The sequence below is a fragment of the Scomber scombrus genome, chromosome 10 (genome assembly GCF_963691925.1).
Source record: "Scomber scombrus chromosome 10, fScoSco1.1, whole genome shotgun sequence".
Classification (NCBI taxonomy): domain Eukaryota; kingdom Metazoa; phylum Chordata; class Actinopteri; order Scombriformes; family Scombridae; genus Scomber; species Scomber scombrus.
The window spans coordinates 3,254,227-3,268,913 of record NC_084979.1 but is presented as its reverse complement, the minus strand read 5'-3'; the positions used below and the strand labels follow the sequence as shown (position 1 = coordinate 3,268,913).

Below are 14,687 nucleotides of genomic sequence, written 5' to 3'. Positions count from 1 at the left end.
GAACAAGACAGAGAAATGTTGCCTAAAGACAGAGATAAACTGACATCTATATTTTCATTTGTACTCATAGGAGGGTGTGTGCACATGTGTATCACAGGTCAGTACTTGCAGTAGGAATGCAGGTCAGCTAAAGCAGGGGTGTGCCACATAGTAGTGGTCTATCAGCTGCCACAACAAAACACACTAGAATGAGACCACAACATTACCAGAACAATAGCAGAAAAGGCCACAGCAGATGAAATGAAGGATTATTATAATGGTCGATTTTGAATAGTTGATCGCGAGTTTCCAGTTTTCTGTCGACAGATTGATCACCGTTTTTTGGACCTCAACAACAACAATAACTAGGAAATTGCGGCGTGAATGAATGCTGGCTGTTGAAAGCCTGATGCTAGCCTGATGAAGAAGCTGATGAAGGAGTATGAATGAGGCGGAAAAGTGGGAAATGGGTGGGTCATATTAGGAGATCTCAATCAGCTTGTGTTGAATATTTTCAAAAAGTATGAATAGAATTTCAAAGTAAAATAAAACTGCTAATTCATTAAAGATGGCGAAAGGGATAAAGGACACAAATTATAGAGTGAGCAATGAAAGACGTTCCAATGGAAGTTTTAAAGCAGGAACTTGAATGATTTCCTTTCATTGTCTTTGTTGGAATAAAGATAAATCATCAAGGGATGTAAGTTGATCAGCTAAGGCTTTTAATTTGAAAAACAAGCCTTATCTTGAGCGTTCTGTTAGGAGAGAACTTTTGTGGGGCTTTTATTTTGAAAACATAGCCTCATCCTGAGTTGAGTTCTTTGTTAACATAGTTAGCGTCTGGGGCTTTTATTTTTTATTTAGAAAAACTAGATCATTCCCTAGTTTCCTGTTAACATACAATGACCATTGGGGATTTTATTTTGAAAATTGGAAATGACACTGTGTGTGTGTGTGTGTGTGTGTGTGTGTGTGTGTGTGTGTGTGTGTGTGTGTGCGTGCGTGCAGCATTACAAAGTAATATAATGATGTCATATTAAATGCTGCACACTATGCATGATTTTTGTATTAATTTGAATGGAAAACAACAGATTACACCACATTTCAAACATTTAACACTACAGCAAATTTCAACCAACACACACACACACACACATAACCAAAAACTTATCGGGCGACTCTGAACAGGCCATAGGCAGTGCTTTATAAACTGACTTCCATTGAAGACCATTTAACGAACGATCATATTTTATAGACCGTTTACGCAAAAACGCGACTTTCAAAATTAAAAGTTAGATTGATTTGTTTAGTAAAAAATGTTTTGCCTTGCAGTTACAGCTCCCAGCCAGCAGGGGGTGCCACAGCCTCCTCAGCACCCCACACAGCATCTGTGTGTATATGTGTGTCAATATTTGTGTCTGCATGCGTGTCAGTACATGCGCAAGACACAAACTGCTGGGGATTTAATCGCCTAACAACAATCAGCTGTGTGTGACTGTATATTGATCAGAACTAGTAATAAACCACAGAGAGCCCTCGAAGTAGACACCAGCGTTCAAAAACCGCAGATCGTATTCTTCGTATGTCCTCACGTGCATGTCAGCATCTAAAACTTTGCTGAAGATGTAGATGTATCGACATATCTGAAATAAGACAAATCTGTCTGTGTTTTGATGTGTAAATCGAGTATGAGAAGTAAAAACTAGTTAGCTACAAGGGTTGAAAAAGGGATCATTGGGTGACATCACAGGTCATATGACACTAAGGAGCGCTACACACCCTTTATAAACTTAAAAAAGTATACAATTCATAAAACTAAGATTTCAAAAAGTTGAAGGATAGTTGAAAGTCTTGGGAACTGTTTAAAGTTTAAATGACGTCTGTAGTTGAAAGTATACAGAAGGTAGCTTTGAAGAGGACATGAAGAGCGTTCCCATTCTTGCTTAGATTGTAAAAATTAAAAACATCTTAAAATTTTAAAAAGGTAAAAGATGAATAAAGCTTAGAAGAACAATTGCGTGAACATGAATGAATGCATTCATACTAATCATCAAAGCTGTCCAGCTCTGAACATCATCTCAGCTGTCTTCCTCCTCCTCCTCCTCCTCCTCCTTCTCATGGACCTTGTTAGGACATTAAAGTGCTCGCAATTTCTGATAATGTGTGTATACGTGTTGCTCTTTGATTCATGCCTCTTACACACAAAACCATTAAAAATGCAAGGAATCTGCCAGCATTCCCGGCAGACCACAGCGTACCAAGTCTAACAGAGCCCATATACGGACACAGACTGCTGCAGACTCTCCCTGTGCTGACTCATACCCCCCCCCACCACTCTTTGTACGAGTGTGTTTTGTGTGTGTGTGTGTGTGTGTGTGAGAGAGAAGGAAAGAGATGGAGTCAACTGAATGTGGAGGCTTTTGTATGGAGTTTGTGCGCGTCTGTGGTTGATCCTCCTTTTTGCCCCAAAAACTCCCATGACTCATCTGGTTGGCTCGTCGCTGCGGCCTTCCCCCCGCTGACATTACTATGACATCATAGCAACCCCTGACCCGTAGCCTGACCCCCATCCCAGCATCACAGGGAGGGAGGGGGGGGGGGGAGGAAAGAGGTCAAAGCGCAGAGAAGAACGTCAGCGGGAGGAAAAGGTTTAGGTTATACCGCAACATCTGGAGCAGATTAGATGTGAGATGTTGTAAGACGAAGAGTGAAACAGTAAGTGTGGTTGGGGACGTTCCTGATAGACCTGGAGTCTTTCCCTTACCTGTCCATCACTCATTGTATCCTTGTGTGCATGGATCTGATATAGATATATATATATTTTGAGTCTGTGAGAAGAACCAATACATGACATTGAATCTCTTTACAAGTCAATCCTGTCTATTGATTTCAATTGTCAATTCAAATCCAGATAAACACAATAAAAACCAAATAATGGTCCAGCCACACTAGAAAGAGGCAGCATCCCTATGTTCTAGCAACACATGTGGGTGTGGAAGCTTGTGATGTAGAGACTTCATACTGTTCTTTTGTAGAGAAGTTTATAATAGTCTATAATATAGATATTATAGAGATTAAATAAAAGCCGATGGTGCAACGCAGCTGAGACGGCTTGCTTTCGGTCTACGGCGATTAAGTAGCCTCAAACACCAACACCCATATCAATTAGGGGTGCGCACGTGATGCGAGCGCACGGAATAATATCTGAAACGTATCCTCGCGAAGCAGCGTTTCTGAGCGCGTGCTCGACCCTCCCGACACGCTCGCAACCGCTCAATAGTCAAGTTGACTTCTGAGAAGTTTGGAGGCGGGGGGTGGAGGCTCATTTGATTGGTCGCTTTTGAATACTGGCCATGACCTTTCATGGTTCGGTTTTGATCACTGGCACGGTCGAAGATATGCAGCTGCCCAACGGAACTAAAGGAGAAGTAAATAACGATATTTAGAAGCTGATCTCCAACGCTTGTTTATTTGAAACATCGACTTTTATCAGTTTATAAACAGAATAAAGGTTTCACTAATCTGAAACTGTGTTGTAATGACTGTCTGGAGTCTCTTTATTCATGTAGTTCTGATTTGACTAGTTTAAGTATGGTGGGTTTTTTGATCCAGATCCTTTTGCTATGACGTGTAACACTTCTTCCTAAGTAGTGAAAATGAAACAAAAAACACAATCATCTGCTAAATATCATTATTAATGTCTCCCTGTGTTCTCTCAGGCTACGTGTCAGTGATCACACTCATCGCTGCTGTGTTCCTGCAGACTGCATTTTTTGCACGCATAGCAGAAATTCTCCCTCGTGTCGTGAGGATGCTTTTCCGCTCACGGATATTGTTCTGTACATTCGTATCACATGCACACGCCTGATTTTGTACATTTTTACATGCGCAGGTTTTGAGACTAGTTAAATGCCAAAATGCATGTACAAGTTAATCAAATCTGAATAAAACTCAAAATAGCTGCAATTCTTTTTAATCGAACCGATTTCACAATAAAATGTAACTACTTTAGACGCTGTTGTGCAATCCTTTACTGTAGTCTCAAGCTACAATATTAATATATGATTATAATAATAGTCAAATATTGGCCAATGTTGGCCTTACATCATCTCTTGGATTAAACTGCGTTAGAGATTACAGTGGTAGTGAGCTCAATAGCAGTAGTGATGGATTACATTGTAATGTAGCACACCCAACCATTCTCATCCTCTCAGTACTCTCCACATGTACGGTGTAAAGCACCGAGTCAGTGGAACTGTATCATGTTTTGAGAGTGCATACTTTACATTAAGTCATACTGTGACCTAGGTCTAGCGATACAATGGTGCCCACACACACACACACACACACACACACACACACCCCCTCTCTCTCAGACATGCCTGGAAAAAAAGGGGGAGGGGTTGGAGTGACCCAAACACAGTCAGACAGAACACTTTGAGGAAATGTCACACATTCCATGCTGCCCTTATCACTCACTACTTTAATATAGCAGCTTCTGCAGTATTCTGTGTGCTTTATGTTCCCACAAAACCAAGCAAGATAAAAAAAAAAGTAGGATAGGAAACTAACTTCAAACACAAATGTGACCCAAAAAAAATCTCTCCTCCTTTAAATCTCTGAACATTTGCTTCACGATTGCAACACAAATTCAGCTTGTAGTCTCGAACATCCAGAAACTGAAAATCTTTGACCTGGAGCTCTCTCTTCTTTCCCTCCCACCTCTCCTCTCCTCCCTCCCTCCCTCCCTCGAACGCCAAGCAACAAGCCACACTGGAGCTACTACACTTCCTCCTCTTCCTTTCTACTCCTTCCAGTCATCCCTCCCTCCCTCCCTCCCTCCCTCCGCTCTCCTTCTCTTCACTCCCCTCCGATTGGAAAAAAAGTTCCTCCTGGTTTTTTAGCCTTAAAAGGGCAGAAGCAAACTGGATCTTGGCAGCTATCCCATTCCCTGGGCTCTGGTTACAGACAGGGGGGAGGAGGAAGAGGGAGGACAGGACAAGGGGAAGCAAGGGGGAAGGAGAGGGAGGGGAGGGTAGAAGGAGGGGGGGTGGAGAGCCAAGAAAGAAGAGAGAAAGAGAGGGAGAGAGAGAAAAAAAAAGGCAGCGAAAAGTGCTGTGTGGGACATTTTTAAAGCCCGCACTGACAACAGCACCGGCTGAGGATAGGCTCAGATATGTTAATCTGGGTGAGGACACCAGATAGGCTGTAAGAAATATGAGGTTTGGAGGGGATAGGGGGAGAAGAAATAAAGAAGGAGAGGCGAGAAGAAAGAGACAGACTAGGAAGGAGGCTGAGGAGGTGAGGGGAGGAGACGGTACCCGCATAAAATGATGAATGGGGAGGTTTAATAAATACCATGTGGCTTTAATCAACTGTTTGTTTCCTGGAAGCATCGGAGGACTACGATCGACCATAAGAGCAGAGTTTGGGTTTCCAAGTAATTAATAGTTCTTGGCCTGGCAAAAATGATTCAGGTCTGGAAAAGTAGATCCCCTCCAGACGCGTTTCTGGCACCGGAACCCAGGCAGTGTGTGTGTGTGTGTGTGTTTGTAGGTTAAAAAGAAGAAAAAAAAAACTTGTAACATAATAAGAGAAAGAAAAGCACAACAAGCAACAACTGCACATTTTTGTGATTATGTAAAAAAAAAAAAAAAAAAAAAGGAAAAAAAAGTTGCTTTATTTTATGTCTGCTTGTTCAGTCTGAACATGAGGCATGGGGTGTCGGGGCATGTTTCCAACTCTGTGATGTAATGCAATAGCCTGAATACCACTGTGCTGAATGGGGAATGCGCACTCCGCTAATCCTCAGTATCCACTTGACCAATCCCCTTTGGCCCGCGCGGACAGGAAGTTATGCTAATGATAATGAGCTGGCAGGAAGTGATCCATTTTGACCTAACTGAACATCTAAACTCTCCGTTATCTCACTCCTGCGGTCGACATTCCTCTCTGCGCTACGCTACACGACTCACCCTTCTCAGCTTTTATGTCGCTTCTGAAGACGGAGAGATTAAACGCGATGCTGTATGACATCGCTGACGTCGGCGGTCTCTACATAAACAAACTATTTCCCCAAGATTTCCCTGTAGGACTGTGTAGTGCCTTCTCATTATCCGATGACTGATGTCGGAGTCGAGGCAGCTGCCTGAGCATTGTTGCTGTGATAACCCAAGAATTCTAGTTTATACGTAAGGGGACATTACATATTATCACCATATAAAGCTGATATGGTGAACAGCTGCCTATTTAGACAACGAGGAGTTACAGTGAGTCAACCTGATGAATCCAAGTCCAATATTCCCTTTCCTTTAACTCAGACTGATACCACTTCTGTTAAAAATATCAGGCGGCTTGGCGGCTGAATGTTCCGTTATCCATCAGGTAGTCGCCAGCTTTGTCGGCTGTTTGGTGACTGGGCAGGTAGCGTACCGTGGATTAATCAGAGCTTTTATTTTGCTGACTTAAGCTGCCTGCTGCTGTTAGAAACAATGCTGATGAGAGCAGTGAGAGGGAGGCGTAACTAGGGCTGCAACTAAGTGTTATTTTTATTATTGACCAATCTGTCGATAATTTTATAGATTAATCAATTAGAGATTTGGGCTATAAAATGCCAGAAAATGGTGACAAAATGGGATGCAACCTTAAATATTTTATCATAAGAAAAAGTGTGTAACACAAAGATATTGAGTTCATGTTTAATAAGCGGGAACCAGAGAATTTTCAATTGATTTTGAGTCAAAACGATTAATCAATCATCAAAATAGTTAGCAAATCATTTCCTACCAATCGACTGATCAACTACTCATTGGAGCTTTAATACAAACAGTGAAGTTTCAGAACATGGAACCAAAATAAGGCTTAAAGACACTAAACAGCTCAGCGTTGAAGGAAACTGCAGATAATTCTCTGTGAAACACCTTACAAATAGACATTACAAATAGTCATTGAACCCATTAGTAATATACCAGATTTAGCATTATAAATATGACCATACATACACTGAGGCTCTAGAAATACGTCAATGCCTCAGTGATTGTGTCATGCCATTTATAGCCTACTAAGCTGCCTGGTTGTTTTGGTTGGTAATTTCCAAGCAATGTTAATATAAATAAACAGCAGGACTGCCTTACAATGTTAGATTTACAATAGTCTTTCATCAGTTTGACTAAGTGGCTCGATCTGTTAAGTATTTCCTTCACTGGAGTAATCAGATACAAACAGTCCCATTTGCTTATTTAATCCATAAACGGTTTAATTGATTTCCTGGCAGGACGTACTCCATTACTGATTGATATAGCAATATCAAATTGCATATTATGCGATTGAAGAGCTCATTCATGTCACCCACTGCTACTCTAAATCATTAATGATGGACTGATTGCTTAGTGAATCTTTTTAGGCTTCAAATCTGTGTTCATACTTGCATGTTGCTGCCACAGCTCAATAAAAGCTGCTCATCTGTACACTTTTGCATATCGAGCTTTAACATCTGCTGCTGTCCCGAACTACTGTCTGAAATACTTCTGATCAACACACTGAATCAGCACCTCTCTGTGACCCCGCCTGGTTTTATTCTTTATTTTTCTGTACAACATACAGCAGTAATGGGTCATCAATAGTCTATTTTCATCAGTTGCCGACACAGCTGGAGCATGCAGCGTGTGCTTGACACCGCTGTTTATAGGACATTATCATTCATAAGTGTGGATGCTCACATCGTTATTTTTACAGTTATAGTTATTGTTCTTAGTGTGGACGGCCTTTTACATAACTTCTCTCTGTATTTTTAAGGTGAATAGGATACACTGATGTATAAGACGCACCACACTTTTAAATTAAAAAAAAAAAAAATCACGTTAAGTTGCATCTTATGCACCGTTTTTTTTAATGGTATACATTGGGCCACAAGCAGGTATTGACAGTTAATGGGAAGCATCATTCTGCTATCAAATGCACATTATCACAGATGCATCCACAAAGTAGTGAGTGTTGAACAATCCAAGCAGTGAAGTGTGGAAGGATTTATTGTCAGACCTACCAGATCTACCAGTGTGTTAGTGACTCTTTTTATACTTTTTTATAAAAGTATAAAAAGAGTCACTAATCTTGTCAGGTATGGTGCTTTGTCCATCTGTTCAAATCTAATAAACGAGGTATATCAGTGCAGGTAGACAGTCAAAACTGAATTACTGTCATTCCCACAAACATACACTTGACACACTCTCCCCCCCAATTGCAACACACCAAGTTGGCCTGCATGCAATACCTCACAGAAAAGACAATGCATTCAAGGAAATGCTCAGTGGTCTGATTAGCCACAACTGAGCCACATATGAGCTCTCTTTTGATGACTCTTATCAAGCCGTAGGTCTAACTCCACGTCTTTTTCTAAGGCTCGATTGACAACAGCTCCTCTAACCCTTGTTTTCCAACCCTTTATTAGTAATATAACACGCATTTCATTATTATGCAACTATGTTACTGGAGGAGAAAGCCCGTCTGTTGCCACACAGATGTCTGTCTCAACCTGCACTCTCTGCCCCTAGGCAACAACAGGAGAGCAACCAGGTACAGAAGTTACACCACAGCTCTGTTCATTTCACATCCTGCCCATGTGGATGATGGGAAGAATTTGGCACAATCATTTAAAAACATTCCCCCCCCCAAGTCCACACAGGTTCGGTTAAGCACAGATAAAGTGTTATGTAGTGTTTTTTTAAATAGGGGCCGGGTCGCTGATGGTGTGGAGCAAATACGCTGCTGACAAGGAATGAAAATCAGCGCAATGAAAACAATGTTTAATGACTAACAGTCTTTGTCTGCTCGACAGCTAGTGTGTGTCAGTGCCTTGTATTGTGCATCAACACAAACAAACAGGATGATGCCAAGTGGAATGATTGAGCTTGTTCAAACAGAGGTGTGATGAGCACAGTGGAATACACACGCAACACACATGCACAGGAGAGCACAACAGGAATGTCCTCACTGGACGGATGCAAGATTTGGATTAGTTTGACTTAAAAAAAAAAGAACAATAATCACAGAAAACTAGATCTACAGACACATAGAAGCTGAGCCATGATGGACAATCTGATCAGTGCTTCAAGTAAGACACCTCATTCAGTCCACTGCCTGCTAGATGGCAGCCTTGCTACTCTAACTTTCCTGTTGACTGAATACATGCGAGTTCTCCTCTGGATTTATTAGTAATCACTTGTCTGCTGCCGGTGCCAGATCATGTGAGGTTTTTGTCAAAACTGCAGAAAGAGACATTACCTGTTGGTTTGAAAAACATCATTACAGTGAACACTAACCTGCAGTGTGTGTGCTGGGAATGTGACGTGATGTGTGTGTCACTGCGGTCGACTGCTGCAGGGCAACAGCTGAGTTTAATAGTTGAGATTGTCTGACTTAAACGACCTCAAAAACCTAACAGAGTAACAAGCTGATCCAAGGGTGGCAGGCTAGACTAATCGAAACTAGAAAAAAACAGAAGGTGGCTCCATTGCAAGTAATGACCCTGATCTGAGTGATGGTATTGACACATGTGAGAGCATTGTGATTAAAACCAGAGACACTGATAAGCAAGCTCCTCAGTCCAGTTTGGGTGTTTTTAAAGAGCTATTCTGATATTCAATTAATTGTTTAAAGCAATGCAGTGCTAGACTAGCCTCACAGCTACTGTGGCTGTGATTGCTCTTTGGTTAATGGATGGGAGACAACAAAAAAAAGCACCTGCCTGGCCTGCCAGAATGATTACCGCCAAGTGGCACTCACCTCTGTAGTGATGTGCTTTAAACAGCTGGTTCAAACCCACTAATGATTGCCTATCATTCCAACTGATCAAAAGGAAGACGCCATAGCACACGCCATCCACGCCACCCTATCTCACCTGGACAAGAAAGGGAGCTATATGAGATTACTGTTCGTTGACTACAGTCGAGCATTTAGGTTCCACCAGGCTCGTAACGAAGCCCGAAGACTGAGGATCGAACACCTCAACTCTACATATGGATCCTTGATTTCCGTACGAGCAAACCCCACGTTGTGATGATAGCGGACACACCTCTTCTACCCTCATCCCTAACCCCAGGACTGTGTTTTGAGCCCCAGTACAACAATCACTTTGCCACTTTCTACTCCACCATCATCCAGTTTGCTGACGACACAGCTGTGGTGGGTCTGATCGCAGATAACAAAGAAAAGGCTTACCTGAAGGAAATATAGGACCTGACCTGCTTGTGTCACAACAACCTACTCATGAGCGTCAACAAGCCTTAAGAGCTGATAGTGGAATTCGAGAAGAAGCAGAGGAGGAACTACGCCCCCGTTATATCAACAAGTCCTCAGTGAAGAGGGTTGATAACTTCAAGTACCTCGATGTCCACATCAACGAGGGCCTGACCTGGGTCCTGCATACTGAGTCAATGGTGAGAAAGGCATGGCAGAGACTGTTTCATCTAAGACATTTGAGGAAATTCTGGGTATCCACTCAAATACTGAGGAATTTCTACTCACACACCATTGGGAGCCTCCTGACAGGGAAAATCACTGCCTGGTATGGAAACAGTACCTAACAGGACCACAAAGCACTGCAAAGAGTGGTTCATTCAGTGCTTTACCCTGCCAAGAGTATATTTACACCAGGCATTGGTGCAGAAATAAGGCTGAGAGAATCATTAAGGATCCCAACCACCTGAATATTGGCCTTTTGTCCCCACTGCACCTGGGATGAAGGTACAGGAAACACTAGGCCAGAACTGAGAGGCTCATTAAGAGCTTCTACCCTCAGGCCAATAGGATCCTAAAGGAGGTCACTGCCTAATACTGCCCCCCTCCCCCTCCAATCACACACATTTATGTATCATATTCATTACAATTCTTATTAGGGCTGACACCTCCTGGTCAGTTGGTCGATTGGTTGGTCAATATGCTTTTGTCTGACCACATTTTCATTGGTCGGACAATCTCTGGTGTTACACCCTGACCTAATCCAGGTGCTACATCTAGGGTTTAGGAAAAAAAGATTGCTTGTGGGTAAATCTGTTTATAAATCTGGTTTACATATCAGCATAGTAAGTACTGGAGTGTGAACTTCTGGCGTCTCTTGAGTAACTCACCGTTACACTGGGCACTGTTGCATATCGGTCCATTTATAGTAAGCAAGCAAAATTGAAAAGAGAAATGAAAGAAGTCTGGACATAAAGATTTGATTTTAAAAAAACTAGAAAGTCGTATGTTATGAAAATGACTTCAAGAACAACAAAAAAAAATGCAGATTTAGAGTTAAAAGTAAACTTGTTAAAAGAAAAGAAAAAGAGAAAGGCAGAGACTTTGTGCATCACGCTAAACAGTGATGGCAGTTTGGTAATTTGTGGTGAGGGTTGCTGGCTGGGTGTGTCCATTTTCTGCAATGAAAAAAGGAAGTTAAAGACGAGAGCAGGCTCCTCTCTCATCTTCAGATTAAACGAGTCAAAAGGGGGCAGCTAGGATGAGGGTGAGTCAGCAGGAGTCACAGACAGACAGAGCTAAGCAGGATGGCTCATTGCTGCCTGGTACTGCACCCTGAATACCAGCAATGTGTTTAATTAAGCACACAATGAGCTGGCATTAATATCAGAAAATACAGGAGAATTCAGGAATGGGTGAGAGATCTGCAGCCAAAATTAATCTAAAAAAAAATAAGAAGACAGATGGCACAATACGTGTGAAAATGGGGTTTTTTGCATGAATGTTCTATCATCAACCACACCTAAAAAAAAAGCAGAAGATGCCCCACCTCTTCCTTTCTCGGTTTAGGATACTGTAGTGTTTAACATGAAACTGTGAAGTCACCTCACCTGTTGGCTGCAGAGGGAAGCAGTTAACATGCATGTGGGCAACAAAAAGTGAGTAAAAAGTTTTCCCCGACCACATCCTTTCTGTTGATAAAGATTTTATCTCAGAGAGGAAGAGTGTTGTTGTTGTCTGTCTTTGACGGCGTGGGAAAAGTAAAATATCATAAAATCTTTATGCAATCTCACATACTAAATGAGATTAAAATTGGAGACTCTTGGAAAAGCAGTTTGAGAGCTTCTCATTTACTCTGTATGGCTATAAAGATGATATAATGCTAACACATGCAGGCTATATTCTACTAGCACTGAATCACAGCTCAGCAGAAAATGACTTTAATTTACATGTAGTTTGATAAACAACTTCAAAATCACCAGTATTGTGAGCAGGCAAGCAGCTGCATGTAGGCAAAGCCCATTAAACCCAGTTTAATGCCACTGAGTGTGAGCCAAGTCCTGTCTAATGCTGTGGAGACCCAACCCCAGCCCACTGCACGACATGAGCACAGACAATAGCCCTGTGTCTCTTTCTGTGTGTGTGAGTGTGTGTGTGTGTGTGTGTGTGTAGGATCAACTCTCCTGTCCTACTAGGCCTGAATTACACCCTGGACTGCAAATTTTGGCTTGGACCGGCCCAACCCAGCCCGGCTCAGGCAGCAGGGGAACACAGAAATCCTGGGGCCTCGCACAGAGCAGTCAAGACCCCTTCCTCCCCAAAACAATCCGCCTCAAAAATCTGGACAGCCGGAGACAAAAGCGCTGCGCCCCTGGACGCTGGACGCTTGGGGAAACGCCTGCTTTTCTCACTGAAAACACACTCAGTAATGTTACCAACACTGGCAACTTTCCTGTAGGCTTATCTAACAAGCGATCACAGGAGAGAGAGAAAGTGAACTCACGAGTGTTTTCACAAGTATTTCTTTACAACAAGACAGTGGGGTTTTTTTTTTTTACTACTGGGCATCAAGATGTTTAACTTTAATCTGTCAGGGACTCTGCAGGCAGCTACATCCACATCCACGTTTACATGAGCTGTCCTTTAAATGATCACCATCTATGTGACAGAATGAGTGTTGAGCTCAAGCTGAAAACTTCAAACCAAACATACAGCTCTACAAATAAAGAAGGAGAAAGGAGTAAGCCAGCTGATTGAAGGTGGAGACATACTGGCACTCATTCATTACACTCAGCGTGGTTTTGTGGTGTGTGTGTGTGTGTGTGTGTGTGTGTGTGTATGTGTGTGCACGGACTCATCTGACCCACCTATGGACACCAACTTGATGTTCTCCTTGTCCAGGAACTCCAGCGCCACCGACACGTTCTCCAGCTGCATCTGGCGGAAGGTGGGCCTCTGGTTGTACTTTCTGAACATCTTCTTCTGGGACAGGACCTCCAGAAGCCCGATGAGCCGCAGCCCGTCGCCGAGGTCCGTCTGCAAGTTGCCGATTCGCTTGTTGACACATTTCAGATGCTCGTTACACCATCGGGTGAAGGTGTTCTGCTGGATTTTCTTCCACGGCGCATCCTCGGCCAGGTCCTTCTCCGTGGCGGGCATTTCTGCGTCCTTGTCCGTGGAGAGAGCGTTGGGAGCGGGCGCGGCGCTCTGGTGGAGCCGGGGGTGGGAACCACTCATTTTTATGGTCTCGGCTGTCTCTCGGTTCGCTGACTTTTTTCTGGGTGGAGTCTGTTCAACTTGCTTTGGCCGCTCCCTCTCTCTTTTTCTCACTCACTGCTGCTGGAGCTCGTCTGCGTTAAGGAGAAAAAGAAAAAGAAAGAAAAGGAGAGAGTGACTTATAGCCTGGAGATAGAGATTTCGCAAAAAAGAAAGTAGGCGGTTATGGCACTTGGAAAAAAGGAGGAAAAAAAAGGGAGTCATTTTTGGATAAAACTACACAAGCGATAGGCTGCACTGCACAACGAGGCAGCTCCAGCCAATGATTAACTTCTTCATGTCCAGGAATCCCCGATCCTGACCATAAACTGACCCACATTATACACAGCTGTGTCTTCATCTAAATAGATGGCAGCTTCTTCTTTTTTCGTTGTAACAGTTATTAAAGACGATGGGGGAGAGACAACAGTGGAAAAAGTCCAGTCAGCACAAATCCCCAACACATAATCACATTTTCCAATTACTAACATGACTATTATTGTCCCTTCTGTCGTCTTGTATGCTGATATTGGGCAGTAAAGTCATCCACTTCAAGTCTATTGCAGTGTGATTATAGACCTACTCATACTGTAGGAAAAACAACAGTAGAAACCCTTCATTTGTACTTTAAAGGAACCTTAATGTTAATGTTTACAGGTGCAAACACACCAAACATGGAGATAATTAACATATTGAAATAAATGAAGGTATATTCCTGAGTTGTTGTTTTTTTTTTTTTTGCATAGTTTGAAGGGAGACCCCGCTCAAAACTGCCCAAAACCATGAAAACCACCTCTAAATTTCACCTTGAAAAAATTAAGGCCTTCAGATGCATAAATCTAGTAGAGTGGGTTTTCGGTCACTTTCAAGGTTTTATGTTTCTTTTCTTTTCTTTTTGTGCCTATCATTTACACACACATAAACACACATTGTCTCAGGTCACTTTTGGAGACATTAGATAGAAAATACATTCCTTCCCTAGAGACTTACCCTATCTCTAACTTAACCATAACCGCTACTTACCTAAACTTAACTCTGACTTTAACCTTAACCGCCGACCCAAAAAAGCTGCTTTTTCCAGATCGGGGACACGGCTTTTGTCCCCAGTTGAAAAAGCTGTCCTTAATTAACGTGTCTTTAGTCTGAAATTTGTCCCCGGAAGTTGCCGATGACATACCCCCTTGTTCCCTCTCAATCATTTTCTGCGGACAGCGTTCATG

General features: G+C 42.5%; 1 protein-coding gene across 4 annotated transcripts in view; it reads right to left on the bottom strand.

Moving 5' to 3' along the window:
* Window positions 1-14,687, bottom strand: part of flna (filamin A, alpha (actin binding protein 280)) — a 54,026-nt gene that overhangs the window by 32,014 nt on the left and 7,325 nt on the right. For 2 of the 4 annotated variants that reach the window (XM_062426555.1, XM_062426556.1), the window contains exon 1: window positions 13,080-13,380. In XM_062426555.1, coding sequence (XP_062282539.1) covers window positions 13,080-13,371 — 292 coding nt within the window. In that variant the 5' untranslated portion in view covers window positions 13,372-13,380. Of the gene's footprint in view, window positions 1-13,079; window positions 13,563-14,687 lie in introns of those variants that run through there. The other 2 variants (XM_062426553.1, XM_062426554.1) reach the window with 2 other exon arrangements.